At 35.2% G+C, this 17,311-nt stretch overlaps 1 protein-coding gene across 1 annotated transcript in view; it reads left to right on the top strand.

The window, feature by feature from the left end:
• Positions 1-17,311, top strand: part of APPBP2 (amyloid beta precursor protein binding protein 2) — a 70,139-nt gene extending 52,828 nt beyond the window's left edge. Inside the window, exons 6-13 of the mRNA XM_019945450.3 lie at positions 1,607-1,696; positions 2,934-3,001; positions 3,082-3,187; positions 3,889-4,013; positions 6,653-6,738; positions 8,406-8,596; positions 9,926-10,091; positions 12,316-17,311. Of these exons, the coding sequence (XP_019801009.1) occupies positions 1,607-1,696; positions 2,934-3,001; positions 3,082-3,187; positions 3,889-4,013; positions 6,653-6,738; positions 8,406-8,596; positions 9,926-10,091; positions 12,316-12,569 (1,086 nt within the window). The 3' untranslated portion in view covers positions 12,570-17,311. The remainder of the gene's footprint in view (positions 1-1,606; positions 1,697-2,933; positions 3,002-3,081; positions 3,188-3,888; positions 4,014-6,652; positions 6,739-8,405; positions 8,597-9,925; positions 10,092-12,315) is intronic.

Genomic DNA, 17,311 nt, shown 5'->3' on the forward strand with positions numbered 1-17,311 from the left:
CAGAGTCTTACCCACTGGACCACCAAGGAAGTCCCACCAGTTTCCACTTTCTTTACTAGGCAGTTACTATTTAATTGACGGTTATTTTCTTTCTGAACATTTGAATTGGGGTGTCGTACTGTGTCCTATTCATGATCTTTGCAACTCGCACATTCATGAGGAATATTTAAGTCTATAGATGTTTCTTGGATAATCTCGATAGTTTATAAATTTGTCGTTGTATCTACAGAAAAGTACACAAATCTTGAGGATATATCAATAGTTTGATGAATTATCACCATATTCTGTTATTAGTCCATGTAGGCTAGGTTATGCTAAGGTAGTATCAACCTCTAAACAGCACTGACTTGGAATAAAGAAGTTTATTTCTTGCTCATGCTACATCCCATCTTGGGATCTCTGTGGCTCTGCTTAACATCCCCTCTATACTTTGATCAAAACCCTGCGTTGTGGAACAGCCTGTATCTAGAACATTACCAGCCTTGAGCAAAGGCAGAAGCATTATGGGGAAGGGATTACTGGTTCTTAGAGCTTTCTCCCAGAAATGCCATGTTTCAACTCTGCTTATATTTTAATTAATATTTTGGCTAAAGGAACTCACATAACCATTCTCGTCTTTAATGTGGAAGGGAACTTTATCTTTCCCCGAGGAGGGGCAGTAAATATTTTAAAAGCAGTATTACTTACAACTTACCATAGATTTTACCTTCTTATTCTGGAACAAAATCAGCTTATTTAGTATCTTACAAACAAATCAGGTTTTTTGGCCTAAATCTCATATATTTCCTTTTTGTATCAAAATTGCTTCTGAATAGCTACATCTTTTAGGTGGAATGGAAGAGATGGAAGCTTACAGAGGAAAACAAATGTTTACTTTGTAATATTTTCAATTTGTTTTCCCCACATTTTTTGTGAGCCCTTCATAATATTATTTTGTTTCTTTGAAGCAGTTCTTACTATCTATAAAGTAATTTATTTTGCTTTTTTCCCCCACTAAGCACTAGGAGACGAAGGACATTTTCTGTTGTGCTCCCCAGTAGATACCTATGTGCCAGCACATTGCCTAGTACTTAACCTCTCTGCACCTCGTTTTCCTATAATAATAGTACATATCTCAAAGGGGTGTTGTGTCAATTAAATGTGTGTGTTTGTGCACATAAAGTGCTTAGAACAATAATTGGCACAAAGTAAGCACTCAACTAAACAAGCAATTAAGATACAAAATAATAAGTGTTACAGTAGGGGAAGGAAAGTACAGGAAACCTAGTCTAGGGCTGAAACCTGAAGGACAACTTAGGTGGTTTAAGGGGTCGGAGGGCGGAGGGGAATGTATTTTAAGGCAGAGGGAACGGTATGTGCAAAGGCTTCTGGGCCACAAAGAACATGCCTCTGATTTCCTGAATATGTGTCACATATCCAAAGAAAAATGTAACAAACTTACACTTTCAAGAAGACTCAGCCTCTGAGAGAAAATTTTAAGTGTAAATATTTTATATGTGTTCTTATTCAAGTACTTGTAAGCTTGCAGGAAAAATTCATAATCACTTCATTAAATATTGTCAATTTGATATATCACAGGTTTTGCTCTTCTGTAAATATTTTTTAGGCATACAAATGGTGCATTGAGGCAATGAAAGAAATCACAACAGGCTTACCAGTCAAAGTCGTGGTGGATGTTTTAAGACAAGCTTCTAAGGTGAATATAATGTTGAAATTACTAAATGGATTATAGGATTTAGTAAGCTTTAAATTTGTGTAAATTAACCTACTATTTAACAAATCAGGTATTGCATACTCATGGATAACAAAGTCTATTTTCTAAGTTTCTCTGCTCAGTTTTAGAAGTCTGGCTTCTTTCTTAAACCTTTACAGCAACCTGAATTCCTTTTGTCATGGTTGTATAGGCTTTCGTCACTTTTCTCCTAAAAAATAGCCTGGTATTAAATCTTTTAGTCACAGTATTGGCAGTGTCACAGTGTGATAGCTTTTTTTTTCTTGAGTTGGTAGGCAATACTTATTTGATTTTTACTCTAGTTTCTTCTTACTCTGTAAAAAAAAATGCATTAAGTCTTTGAAGCCATTTAGTAATATTTAAAAATTGCTGCTTTGGTACACTGAGGCTTTGAAGCATTGATGTACTTTTCAGATATACTCTTTCTACCCAGAGGTTTTTCAGTTTTGAATATTCCATTTTGGTTGGTTTTACTTATGGAAATTTCAATTAGAAGAATTATTCTAAAATTATAGATTTAGAAGAGTTTAAGATTTCTGCGAAATTTATGAAATAAGTCATTTTAGAGCAAGTAAACAGCATAAATATTCAGGTTATTATTAGAGCTAGAAGAGACATTAATATGTTTTTAGTTAATTTAAAACATTGAATATACATTTAATATAAAGACAGCTTAATATATATGCAAGATTTACATTTCTGTATGCAAATAATATTTACAGTTAAAGACTACTGGCTGTCTCATGAATCAAAATATTTTAAGAAGTAATAGGAATACTTGGAATTCTGTGCATTTAAAAGTTATTAGATGGAAAACTACAAAATAGTTGTAAGCCACTGTAGAACGGGGATATAAATAAGTACCTTAGAAAATAATACGGTGAACCCTCCCCGCCTCTGTTTTAATAATATGTAAGGATGGGAATATACCAGCTTTTTAAGGTAACTTTGTTATAACAGGTTTGTTCTGGGCATGACTATCAAAATTTTAAGTTTTGTAATTTCCCAGGGTATGTACAGATCTGTTTATAATGGAATTTTCAAATACTTGGAAGGAAAGAAATTACAAATAGAACCATTCTGTTTATGTTTGAAGATGCTTTTTTCAACCAGTTTGACTATATCAATATAAGCCATACTTGTTTCAACACACTAATTAACTGTTTCAGAGTTATTTAACAATTTTTCACTTTATCTTTAGGCTTGTGTTGTAAAACGTGAATTTAAGAAGGCAGAACAGTTAATTAAGCATGCAGTGTATTTGGCACGGTAGGTGATTGTTATTAAAAATACCATTTCAAATTGTTCCTTTCTACTTTATATCCTAATAGTTTTGTATCTTTTTATAGGGATCATTTTGGATCCAAACACCCAAAATATTCTGATACACTGCTAGATTATGGGTTCTACTTACTCAATGTAGATAATATCTGTCAGTCTGTTGCAATTTATCAGGTATGTTAATAGTTACACTTTTTTTCTTTCAACCTAAATTGACTTGCTGACCTGTAATTTGTGATGTATAAACCACTGTCTAAAAATAACTCTTTCTGAGCCCTTCCTCATATATGGTACTCCGTTATTTTACTAAATAGTACCTAGAAGGCTTAAAACTTAATGTTTTAGGAATTAAAGAGTATCATCCAGGAAAAAAGTTCGGGGGTTGTGGGTCAGTATTTAAGAGTAGTTTTCCATTTTTCATTTACCGAGATGATGGCTTGTCTTTGTTGTTGATTTATCTCAAATCATTATAGCTGCCTTTGTAGTAGCAAGGAGGCTTGATAGCAATTATTTTAGGCCTTATCTCAGTCCGTCTCAGGAAAATGATGTGTTATGCCATCACTCTGGACAAGGTATCCTTGATTTTATAGTTTACTTCCGAAGAGGACATAGAGAAAAACACTAATGTAATTCCTAAGACATGTGAATGATTTTATTATTAAGCCATTGCCTTTTAAGTCAAACTTACTCTTTAGAAAATCAGGCTGTAGGTGAATTTTATGTTCTGTTGTGATTTAAATACAGCAGGACTTTTTTCAAAACTGATGGGATTGAGTATATAGAATCTATATTTAAATTACTAGGATGCTTAATTTAACTGGGTAGTGTCTTTTAAGGATTCACAGTATTACCAGTTATTCTCATGACTCTTTCAGGCAGCCCTTGACATTCGGCAGTCAGTGTTTGGTGGCAAAAATATCCATGTAGCAACAGCTCATGAAGACTTGGCTTATTCTTCTTATGTTCACCAGTATAGCTCTGGGAAATTTGACAATGCACTGTAAGTTCCACTTTCCTTTTCAGTGAGGGATTAAATACTGTTGCTATATTTTGTTTTGTTTTTTCCCAATGCAATACTTTTCAGTGTATCTTATGGATTAAATTTGTCCTCCTGGAACTTGAACAAGATACCTAAAATGTTCTTGAAGTCATTTAAAATCATATCAATTTATAAGCCATTTGTTTAGATCTTATGTGGTTTAATGTTGAGACATAGATCTCCATATAGAATATGACTTATTTTTTAAGTGTCTCCTTCAGTAATTTTTCTTTGACTAATACAGTAGTGTCTGGTTAAATGACAGACTTAACCTAAAAACTTGCTCATAACATGCAGAAATACTGAATAATGTAACAATCATCTTTTTAAATGCATAACTGAGCTTGTAAGATAGAGAAGAAATCCCCAAGGGCCAGTAATGGACTAAAATCCAAAAAGGGTAGGCATGAACTACAGTATGAGTGTTGTGGGGTGGAAAGGCTTAGAAGGCTTAGAAGTTTCTGTAACCTTGGTTGAACAGCAATCCTGGGTTTAAGAGACAAGGCATTTAGCCCATAGGAAGCTGTGGCTTAGAAGTGAAACCCTCACATGAAGCCAAGATCAAGGCTACACCCTCGGAGAAAGAGCAGACTAGGGGAAAAAACTGCCCGCTGGCAAGAGAGGTGACATGGAAATTTGTCCAACTAAAGTTGGGCCCTCAGTTGAAAAAAAAAGGAGCCTCACAGGGGAATTTATAATTTATAGATGTCCACGTTGTGTTTGGGCATCATGCATGCAGGAACCCCCAAACTGAGGAAAACATTAAGAAGCACTTTGGGACTGCTAGTTCTCCTGGGATGCTTTTCAGGAGAAAATGCAAAACTCTTGGAAATAATTAACCTTCTGTCCAAGCCATACAGACTTCCCATAGATCTAGCTGTACCTGAGATGAACTCATCATAAAAAATATTTAAATAAGGGAACATTTCCCCCATGGGTGAGTCAGCAGACATAATGATCAAGATTAGAACACTAAAAATATCAGTTAGCAGAACTTTATGGCTGATACTATAAAGTAAGGTTTCTTAAATGTTTAAAGATATAAAACGGGTTGGCAAACTATGGCCTGAAGGCAAAATAAAGGTTTATTGGAACATAGCAGTGCTCATGCACTCATGTATTGTCTATGGTTGCTTTTATGCTGTAACAGCAGAGTTGAGTAGTTGGGACAGAGTGTAGCCGCATAATCTGAGATATTTACTATGTGGCCCTTTACAGAAAAAAATGTGCTGGCGCTGATATAAAAGAAGGAATCAGTAATATTTTGGAGGGAAAATGAAGGAAAGAAGGCAGATATAAAAATAAAACAACTGAGGGAACTATACTCAGTATTTTGTAATAACCTGTAAGGGAAAAGGAATCTGAAAAAAAAATAGATATATATGTATGTATAACCGAATCACTTGGCCATACACCTGAAACTAACACAACATTGTAAATCAACTATAGTTCAATTAAAAAAATAAAACAACTGATACATCCTACAGCATGAATGAACCTTTAAAACATTGTGCTAAGTGAAAGCAGCCAGTTACAAAGGACCACATATTGTATAATTTCATTTATATGAACTATCTAGATACAGGCAAACAAGTAGAAACAGAAAGTAAGTTGGTGGTTGCCTAGGGCTGGTGGAGTTGGAGGAAAATGAAATGACTCCTAAAGGGCACAAGGTTTCTTTCTGAGGTGATGAAAATATTCTGAAATTAATTGTGATGGGTACGTAACTCTGTAATATACTAAAAACCTTCAATTGTACACTTTAAATGGGTGAATTGTGTTGGTATGAATTGTCTTAATAAGCACTTTTATTACAAAAAACATTATAATAGCTGGAATTGGAAAATAGTCATTGACATTAAAAGTAGACAAGTTAAACAGCAGATTAGACACAACTAAAGAGACAGTGAACTGAAAGACAGATCTGAGAAAACTAATGATTACCTGGAAGCTGGGAATAGAAGGCGTGGAGTTGTTTGAGATTATCTGGCAGATAAAATAGACAAACAGCTTGCTTTCTGTTTGACGAGATGGGCCATGAACAAATAACCAAACATGTCAGGTGAGAATACATGCTATGAAGGAGAATAAAGTAAGCTAAGAGTTTAAAGAGTGATGGTAGATTTTTTAGGGTCTTTTGTACAGGCTGGTCTGGAAAAACTTCAGTGTGGGTAAGCCATGTGGATATTTAGGGGACAGCCATTACAGAGAGACAGTAAAGCGAGTGCAAGAGTCATAGGTGAGCACGTGCTTTACGTGTTCAGAAAACTGCAGTTCCTGTGTGTCTGGAAGGAAAAGAGGGGATTGTTTCTGAGAATGGTAGGAGATGAGGTCAGAGAGGTAGCCCAGTGAAAAATCATATTATATTGAGCCTTATAGGCTGTGATAGCAACTTCACTGTTGATTCTGAGGGAGATGGGAATCCACTGGATGTTTAAAAGTTCAGTCTACAAAAGATTGGAACTTTAAAAAAAAAAAAAAAACTGGTCCTTTTCCACAGATAGTTTTAGAAATTCAGTATTATAAATTGTGATTTTTTTTAATGCTTAAATTATTTGTAACTTAAAAGAAATGCCAGAGTATATCTATCTGTATTGCAGATTTCATGCAGAAAGAGCTATTGGTATCATTACCCACATCCTACCTGAAGATCATCTTCTTTTGGCTTCTTCAAAGAGGGTGAAAGGTACCCTTTGTAATCTAGTCTCATATATATATACACACATGTATGTATGTTTTTTTTTAAGATTTCTTTCGCTATCAATTATAATAGATGTCTACTCTCTGATAACTTTAAAATCGATGGTATATGGTATAAAATAGGGGTATTTGTTTATTTCCTCAGGATTAGACTGCATATTACTAAAATAGCCAATTCACTGATTTAAAGTATTTGCCTACAACTCTAAGAATTTGCAGTGGTTCATAATGAAAGGTTGTTCACATCTCTCATATAACATTGTTAATAGGCCAGAATACATTTCTTTTGCCTCTTTCTTTACCTTTTCCTACCTTCCTTCCTCTCTTTCCTTTCACTCATTCATTCATTCAGTCAGTCCTTTCTTTTGACGAGAGGATGGAAGAATCACAAATTATTACTGTGCAGTGACAAGGGTAGGAAACTGAAGATGGGTTTTTCTCATACCTTCAGTTTTATCATTCAAGCTTCTGAAACTCAGTTTCATATCAGGTTACCCTTAATGTTGTAAGGCTCTTACCACATACCACTTTCTTCTTATTAACTCTTCTGCAAATCACTACCAAGGCTTTCATTTTGCCAACATGATTGGGTCACCCATGTGGTAATTCCATGCATGTTGGATAACTTTTACCTTAATTCTGGAACTGGGTTTTACCTCCCCTCTAGGTTTGCATTTTTAAAGTCATGCAAGTAATACACGATTAATGTCAAAAATTAAAAGTTAGAAAAGAGAAAAAATTAAGTTACCTGAAATCTCATCGATCCAGAATCAACATTTTGGTGAATATTCTTTTAAACTTTTCTTTCTTCAAATGCTGAAATGAGTGAATAATTTTTTTTAGTTCTGTAATCTGCTTTGTTCAATTAATATATTATCAACATTTTCCCATTTCAGTACATGTAGGTATATATCATTTTTTCTAATGTTCTTAACCTCACCTGTCTTATTGGACCTTTAAATTGTTTTTTAACCTTTTGTTCTTTAAAAATGCTACAGTGAACTAAATCTCTTTTTACTTTTGTGCATATGGACAATTTTCCTAGAAATAAAATTGCCTGGTAAAAGAATATGTGTTTTTAAGACTTTAAATGGAATTTGAGGGTCTTGAATGGGACTTTGAAGTTAAATTATCTTCTTGACTGGTTTGATTGGTCAAGTGAGTTAGGAGGAAACCAGTTCTTTTAGCTGTATTTGGTTAAAGGTTATATAATTTACAAAGTGTGGTTTCAAAATTTTCAGCAGTGCTTAGGTACTCCTTGACAACTTTTTCACAACTTTAAAAAATTTGCCTCTTTATTCTTGTCTTCCTTGTATTTGCTTAAACAACAAATTCACATCAGCAAAGCATAACAGGTCTGGTAAAATAGAGAGTAATTCTACAAAATAATTTGTTGTATACCATTGTTTTTCTTAAATTTGAAATTCATTATACTGTGCAAAATAGAATGACCAAAAGTGTATTTTTTCATTAAAATGGAATACTTTCATCTTTACCAGTTCTGTGGCATGGGATATGGTTTATGGTTCTAAACCATAAGCATATATAAGTATATACAACTAACATCTGTAAAATTTAGTTTTAAATTTTATGTTCTGATTAGCTTTGATACATGGTTTGGAAATGCACTAATTTTATTGCCTTCTTATTCAGCACTTATTTTAGAGGAGATTGCAATTGACTGTCATAATAAAGAAACTGAACAGAGGTTGCTTCAAGAAGCTCATGATTTGCACCTGTCTTCACTCCAGCTAGCTAAAAAAGCTTTTGGGGAATTTAATGTACAGACTGCAAAACACTATGGAAACCTTGGAAGACTTTATCAGTCAATGAGAAAATTTAAGGTTAGAAGCACATTTTACTATATATTTCTCTCTCTAAATAATCTTAGGTAATAAAGTATAATCTTACATAATAAGTAAATCTTAAATAATGCTTCTTTAGTAATCTTAAATAATAAGGTATACATTTATTATACTCCTACATTATTTCACATAAGAATTGAGAAAATGGCTAGTATAAAACAACAGGGGCTTCCCTGGTGGTGCAGTGGTTAAGAATCCACCTGCCAATGCAGGGGACGCGGGTTCGAGCCCTGGTCTGGGAAAATCCCACATGCCGCGGAGCAGCTAAGCCGGTGCACCACAACTACTGAAGCCTGCGAGCCTAGAGCCCATGCTCCGCAACAGGAGCGGCCACTGCAATGAGAAGCCCGCACACTGCAACGAAGAGTAGCCCCCTCTCGCCTCAACTAGAGAAAGCCCGCGCGCAGCAACGAAGGCCCACCGCAGCCAAAATTCATAAATAAATAAAAATAAATAAATTTTTTAAAAAAGACAGTCAAAATATAAGTAAAATTCAAAAATACAGACCCTAGAAAAATAAATATATCAAACCATAAAGGCTAAAACAGTTATTATAGACTTAAAACATAGCTCTTAGCTAGTAGTTTAAGTTAGACTTAAAACATAGCTCTTAGCTAGTAGTTTAAGTACAGCACTTAGCAGAATGCCTGCCACATAATAGGTATGTAAGAAATATAAGATATTGCAAGTGTTATTAATTGTAGTGATGATAAAAATTTACTGAATTTAGTTCCCTTTTAGAATTTTGGGTCATAGATTCTTATTGTCCATTACAGGGTCACAATAAGGACGGGATGAGAGTTGCTGCTTAAGACATTCATTTTTATCTAAAAATCAGTTTACACATTTCTCAATTAACCTGAATTTGGTTTGTTGGAATAAAAATTGTCAAAACTCCAAAAAATAAAATAAAGTGTACTTCTATGTAAAATAACATACTATAGTGTAGAGTTTCTTAACAAGGTTCAGTTAAATTTTAGAGTGTATTAACTGAAAGAAGAAATTTTCATTTTAGAATATTTTGATGTTAATTTCTTCTAACAATTTTTTGTTACAAGGACAGGTTTTCTTTTGTCATTTTGGTATACGACACTATTACTTTCATCAGCTTTTGTGCACAGCTTCCCCAAACCAGTAAGGCTTCCCGTAGGCAACTTTTGGAAGAATATAGTGTGTTCTCTGATCAGATTGCCTTATGCCATCCATAAGACGTCTTTGGCATTTAGAAGAATCTTACTCATGGGGTAAGAATTGTTGACATAAGAAAAAGTATAATCTAATAGTTAATACACCTTAATTGTTTTTCAGGAAGCGGAAGAAATGCACATCAAAGCAATTCAGATTAAAGAGCAACTTCTTGGTCAAGAAGATTATGAAGTAGCCCTTTCAGTGGGACATCTGGCTTCTTTATATAATTATGATATGAATCAGTATGAAAATGCTGAGAAACTTTATCTGCGATCTATAGCAATTGGTATGTTACTTTAAAATTTTCTTAGTCAATTGATTAGAGATCAACATGTCTTATATGTTGTATAGGGAAGTGTTATTATTAAGACTTAAATGAGTTTAGAGCTGCTAAGGATATCCAGAAACCACTCAGAAATCATCTGAAACATTTTGCTAAAGATTATTTATTGATGTTGAAGCCACTAGTAAGAAAGATGACAGTAGAGTGTCAAGTAAAGGCAAAAGTAGTTATTTTTAAATATTTGTGTAAACACTACCCCCAGCCCATCCTCTCCCTTCTTCTGATTTTAACATAGACCCAGTTTGCCTGTTTTTTAACTTGATATAAATGAAATCATACAATGTATATTTTTATATGCCTGGTTTCTTTTGGTGAACATCAATTGTGAGATACATCTGTGTTGTTCATGTCACTGTTGCTTGTTAATTTCCAGTGCTGTGTAATATTGTATTGGATTAGTATATCATTATTTAATCCATTCTACTGTTAATGGATATTTGGAACATTTGAATTGTTTTCAGTTCAGCCCTATTACAAAATAAGATACTGTGGTCATCATCTGAATGTTGTGCCTATTAAAACTCTTCCCCATTTTTATATTGACTTGTCTGTCATTTTCTTATTGGTTTATAGAAGTTCTTTATATACTTTGGATGTATCTGTTGGTTAAATGTGTTGCAGATAACTCTCACTCTACTGCTTCTTCCTTCCTTCCTCCCTCCCTCCCTCCCTTTCTTTCTTTTTTGATTGGTTGTACCGGGACTTAGTTGCAGCAGGCGGGCTCCTTAGTTGTGATGTGCGAACTCTGTCTTTTTTTAATTTTTTAAAATTTTTATTTATTTATTTATTTTTGGCTGCATTGGGTCTTTGTTGCTGCGTGCAGGCTTTCTCTAGTTGCGGCGAGTGGGGGCTACTCTTCGTTGCGGTGCACGGGCTTCTCATCGAGGTGGCTTCTCTTGTTGCAGAGCATGGGCTGTAGGCACATGGGCTTCCGTAGTTGTGGCTCGCAGGCTCAGTAGTTGTGCATGGTTGCTAAGTTGCTCTGCGGCATGTGGGATCTTCCCGGACCAGGGCTTGAACCCATGTCCCCTACATTGGCAGGCGGATTCTTAACCAAAGCACCACCAGGGAAGTCCACGTGCGAACTCTTGTTTGCAGCATGCATGTGGGATATATTTCCCTAACCAGGAATCAAACCTGGGCCCCCTGCATTGGGAGCATGGAGTCTTAACCCACTGCACCACCAGGAAAGTCCCTACTTCTTACTTCTTGATGGTGCCTTTCAAAGACCAGAAGTTCTTAGATTTTAATGTAATCAAATATTGCTCTTTTCTTTTACGGTTAACACTTTTTATATTCTGTTTAGGAAATCTTTTCCCACCCCAAAGTCATGGAGATACTCTTTTGGAAGATTATCTTCTGGAAACTTTATTTTACCATTCACATTTAGATCCACAGCCCTGAAATTGATTTTTATTTATGGTGTAAGGTAGCAATCAAATCCCCCACCGCCCGCCTTTTTTTTCCTCCGTATGGATATACAGTTGACCAGGACCGTTTTTTCAAAGGACTGTCCTTTCCCCTCTGCTGTGCTACCTTTGCCAATAAATCATATATTCATGTATGTGAGATTGCTCATTATCCATAATATATTACCTTGGTCAATCCTGGAAGTCCCATATTTTCTGTGTATCTTTTTGCACAAATGTTCAGATACATAAATATTTTATTTTCCCTTTTATACATAAAAGGTGGCAAACTCTTGGTACTTTTTTGTACTTTGCTTTTTTTTTTAACTCAACAGTATACCCTATAAATGACTCCATGTCAGTTCCTAAAGAGCTGGGAGCTCCCTCCTCTGTTTATAGCTGCATAATATGCCTTGAATGGATGTTCCATAGTTGAGTGGATGTTCCGTAGTAGATTGAAACAAATCTTCATTTGTTTCTAATATTTCGCACTTATAAACAATGCTGTAATAAATAGCCTTGTGCATATGTATTTTTCTGCTGTTGAAGGTGCTGCCATTCTTCAGATCTCTTTTAAGTCCTAGAGGTAGATTATGGTTAGGACTATGTTGGTGAATGCTGATAAAAGAATTGAATCTATTCCTTTTAAGGGAATAAAACAAAGCCACCTTATTTTAAAGAACTGAGCTTGTGTTGTGGAAACTACTTGTTATTTCATTATTTATTTGAGTTTTCTTTCTTTTTATGTTTACTTCCAGGGAAGAAACTTTTTGGTGAAGGCTACAGTGGACTAGAATATGATTACCGAGGTCTCATTAAACTTTACAACTCCGTTGGAAATTACGAGAAAGTGTTTGAATATCACAATGTTCTGTCTAACTGGAACCGGCTGCGAGATCGGCAGTATTCGGTGACCGATGCTCTTGAAGATGTCAACACCAGCCCCCAGTCCACTGAAGAAGTGGTGCAGTCCTTCCTGATTTCTCAGAATGTTGAGGGACCGAGCTGCTGAGGGAGGACCTCAGTTAACTAATTTACCTTTTCCCAGATTCCAGGGAATTCATACTGTGAAATCAAAATCATGTTGTTTTTTCGGGGCTGGAATTTGCATTGAAACACTGGTCCAGTCCATTGACCCTATTTGGGTGATCCCTATCTTGCAGAGTGTCCATAGGAATAAGCATATATTCAGTTATATTCAGCATGTACCGCATGTGTAAGTAATCTGGCCCATATTTTCAACCTAGTAGAACAAACAACAGGAATTTTTTTTTCTTTTTAAAAAATAATTCATTTTGCAGAAAGCCTGAAAGAAAAATAGAACCCCTAAATAAAACTATTTAAGAGTTTAAAAGAGTTGCATTCTTATTATGTAAGGATGATTTTAACAACTTTTTAACATATAATTCTTCCTTGAGGAGGTATTCAATACTGTATTGTAAAGAAATTTTATGGGGAAAATCTTTATATGCAGTATAGAAAAGTTAACACAAGTACTAATAGAAGAGGGACATCCAGACTTAGGTTTGGCTACCTTACCCAGAGAAGTGGATACAACCACTCCAGAGCTCTGTTACAAGGGAAGGACTGTCAGATTCATCTGAACTGGACCAGTGTTGATCTGTAAGTAACAGGAAAGCTGATAAACCAGCAGTTCTAACTCTTTGGTTGTTTTGGTTTTGTTGTGTTTTTTGGGGGTACAAAAATGCAAGATGCTCTGATAGCGTTTGCTAACAGGACCAGGAGGATCTGAAAAGGACCAGCCTAATGTAGAAAGGGGTTATTTGGACCAGAAGCTTTAGATTATATTTTAGCCCCTGCCTATACTTTTATCAGTAGAATGATTTCATTTAGATGTATAATGAAAAGTGATCATGCAAAAGTTATATTCATGTAATAGACACCAAACTAGGGGAATTTGGCAATTTCAGTGGCATATTTTAGTCAAGGTACACAGATGGCAATGCCATAAGCAAGTCTATAAATATCTGCTGCAGCCATCTCCCTCATTTTAAATGTTACCCTAATAAGCAACACAGTTAGCAAGTATATTGGCTAAGAGTCATGAAATAGCTCATGTCCAGATGGGAATTATAGGTTACTGTGTGGTTTATGGGGATTAATGGAAAAATGAATTCCGAAAAACAGCAAGTCTTCTTAGAAATCCTTCATGTTTATGGTAAATAATAGTGCAACTAGGTCATTTTATTTGAAATTCAAGAGTCAAGTGGAAAGATTCCCCTAATGATTTATCTATTTCACTAACTTGTCTTTCTGTTTATTGGGTTTTGATTTTTTTTTTTAAGCCAGTCAGGTTATTTAATGTTGAGGTAATATTCAAATTTGAGAAGTTGTGACATGTAGCAATCCAAGAAACAAAAAAGGTCTTTTGCTGTTACCTCAGTTCTTATTATAGTGGCCTATTTGGTGCCTCTGTAGTTAAGAATCAGGGTTTTTCCCCCCTATTTTCAGGGGTTCATGACTTGGCTGTTAGAGATGTTGCTCCTGGCTAATGCTGGGAGTGGTCTGTGGGTGAGTGGATGTGTGCTGAATTTTGGTTTTCTTTTAACAGGCATGTTGGGGTGGGAGGGGGAAAAAATCTAAACTGTCCACCACATTGACTACAGAAAAAGTAATTGGAGATTCCAGATAAATTTGATTTTAAACACTTTTTTGGACTTCCTAAATACAACCTTGTTTAAAACTGTTATTTGCCGTCTTGTTAGTTATGAGCCGGTGTTTTTAAGTCCCCAGGTGGGCATTGACTAGGGGAGGTACCTAAAGAGATGAAGCAAGCCCAGACCCTAAGATTATAGCTATGTGATTTTGAAACCTGGGTTTAATCCTCAAATTGAATTATTTTTAATTTTGAAAAGAGTACATTGGCACACCTGCACCTCCCCCTTCCAGTTTATTACAATCTAATGCCAAGAGGCACCTCTTTATTAATTACCAAATAGTCTGTGTGACCAAGGACTAACATTTTTAAGTTACTCAGCTCTATCCTCATGGGCCTATATATTTAATACCTCCAAAGATACTTTAAGGATAGGCTTTGTACACTTTTGTTGGTTATTTAGAGTCCTGTGGTATGTTTGTGGTATAGGAATGTCATGGTAAATTGTTTTTCAATAAATATTTTGAAACTTATGTTTTCATATGAAGTTTTTTTTTTAATCTATATTTTTGGTTTTGTGCACATATAGCATTTCCTAGGATAAAATCAAGCAAATGACTTAAGGCCTCATCTTCTCTAATTCAGTCTGAACTCAGCTTAGCTCACTCAGTGATAAAGCAACATGATATTTAGAAGCCTAGGATCACAGGGTGATAATATTAAACAGCTGCCAGTTTTTCTTAAAAAAAAAAGTCATTATTGGTAGTTCCCCCTTATTGCCACTGCTTTAATGTAGTTTTCTGTAAATCCATATACTTTGACTTAATGCAGACACTCTAGGTTGAGAAGAGAAATTGCCAGTTTCTGTTAGTGATATAACTTAATGTGCTATTATTTCTGGTTTTAATGAAGAATAATACCCTAATTATTTTTAAGTGTGTGATTTATCCTTTCAGTAGGGATGTTTAGGATAAGTTAGGGAGGTAAATATCATCATGATTTTTGGGGTTAGACAAAATCTCAAAGCAAAGAATAAAATTACCTCACAATAGCCAGTTGCTTGAACAAACTTTTTATATATGGTGGGGTTGTGTGTCAGAAATCCTAGACCAACTTAAAAGATTTTTCTGGAAGTTCAGCAAAGTAATATTAAATAAGGGGCCTTTGGTCTCATCCTTTCCTGGCTTTCATTTTTTCTCTCTTACCCAGTCTTTTGGCTAAAGTTTGGTGCTACTCAAGTTGGGTGCATCAGGGAGCCCCGTAACATTCGTGAGCCACACAGGTGGTCGGTCACTCCTACGTTCAGTTTAGGAGAGCCAGTTGGGTTTTTTAGACCATAATTTTTATGGGTCCCCAAAGCTGACTTTGCCTGAAGCATTAAGACCCTTATTATCATCAAATTTTGCCTCTGTTCGGCAAAAAATGAACTCATTATTGCTTTGGGGTAATCCCCACACAGGTGTGCTTTCACTTGTGAAAATGAAAGATTTGACAAAGACCTTTGTTCTTAGCCTGTTAGAGAAGGGTTCATAATATTGTGAAAACCAGGTCCAGCGGCTGCAATCATAAATAATGAGAGTGCCATCTGGCTGCGCCTTATAGTGCAGACAGAATGCTGAACAGTAAACACATGCCTAGAACATGATTGAAGCTTTTGGCCATACTTTACAGATTGAAAGAATGGTTTGCTGAGTAGCAGGTAGAGGCTTTCACCGCTATCCAAAAGTAGAGCGTTCCCATGAAACCTCTTTAAGTCAAAACAGGTGAACAGCAGAGAGGCAGTTACCTTAGGACATGTCTTGCTAATGGATGCACAAAATAAATTGAGATAATGCACAGAAACTCGCACAGTTGTGGCTTGAAGCTGAGATACTGAGCGTAGTTCTAGGGGAGGAGCTTGGCAGTGCCACTCTCGCTCAGGGTGCCACTGCCTCTATAACAGCTGTCTGCAAAACAAGCGCTGCATGCTAATTTTGCTTTTCACCTTTTTTCGTAAGAGTGAAGATCCTTTTGGATTTTTTTCGGTTAGCAAAAACAGGTGCTAATGTAGGTCTTTCATAAAAGCAGAGTAGCATAAAGTGAACTTTCAGAAAGCAGAGGATACCTGTATTAACTGCTACTCAGTTTTGTTGGGTTTTTCCCCCTGAATTTGTAGCCTCGCTGCTTCCAAACTGTTCTTTTTCTGGATGGCAAAGTTACTACTGGAAAAATACTTATTTATAAGTAAAAACGTTTTTAAGAGTTTTATTTTTGCTTTAAGAATTAACATGTATATTTCACCTCTTGGCTTTGGAGGACCTCAGTTCTTGCTAGAAAATTCCTTTTTTTATCTGACATTTGAATTAATCTCCAGCTTGAACACTAGTAGTTGTATTGTCCACAGATCTCAGGAATGTTTTAGGCAGAAAACTGGTTTTACCCTGTTGGTGATCTGAAGGAGTGTGCTTTGGCATTTTTTAAAATAATGCTATTCTTTAATTACAGTCCTAGGCATCTATAGCATGAGTGGCCTTAGTGAGTTTTTTGAAGTGCACATTTTTTTTTCAAAAGTAAAATTTAAGATTAAAAATATATGCTATATATAGGTATCTAGAAAACTTGGTTTGTGGTGCACAAGTGTTGGATCACTAAATAACTTTGCAGGTACCATTTGTGTAACATTACTCATTTCTGTAGATTTCTTTTATGGGAAGATATGTTGCCATGGTAACTAAAACTTTTCAATTTAGTTCCACTTTTATGATGTGAATGAATGCTATGTTTTATTAAATATTACCAGGTCAGTACTATTTTTATACTTTACTAAGCAACAGGGGATTTTAGTTTAATAGACTCAAAAATCTCTTAATGAAACAAAAGCAAATCACTGTCAATTCTTTACATGAAAATCCCCACTAATAGTGCCACAGTAATTTCTATAGAAATACCTAAGGTCATTGATAGATTTTTTAAAGGCAGTTAATTCTTCATTGTGTCAGAATGACCTTTCATGTCATCCTTATCACAAACTTGTAGTGCCCACCATTATTTGTAACCATTAAACCATACTAAGTATGTTTGTAATCAGCATTGTGATATATTCTGTACTTGTATTGCTAAAAATGAATTATTGACTTAATAAATATAGTGTTCCTGCA

The sequence above is a fragment of the Tursiops truncatus genome, chromosome 20 (genome assembly GCF_011762595.2).
Source record: "Tursiops truncatus isolate mTurTru1 chromosome 20, mTurTru1.mat.Y, whole genome shotgun sequence".
NCBI lineage: Eukaryota > Metazoa > Chordata > Mammalia > Artiodactyla > Delphinidae > Tursiops > Tursiops truncatus.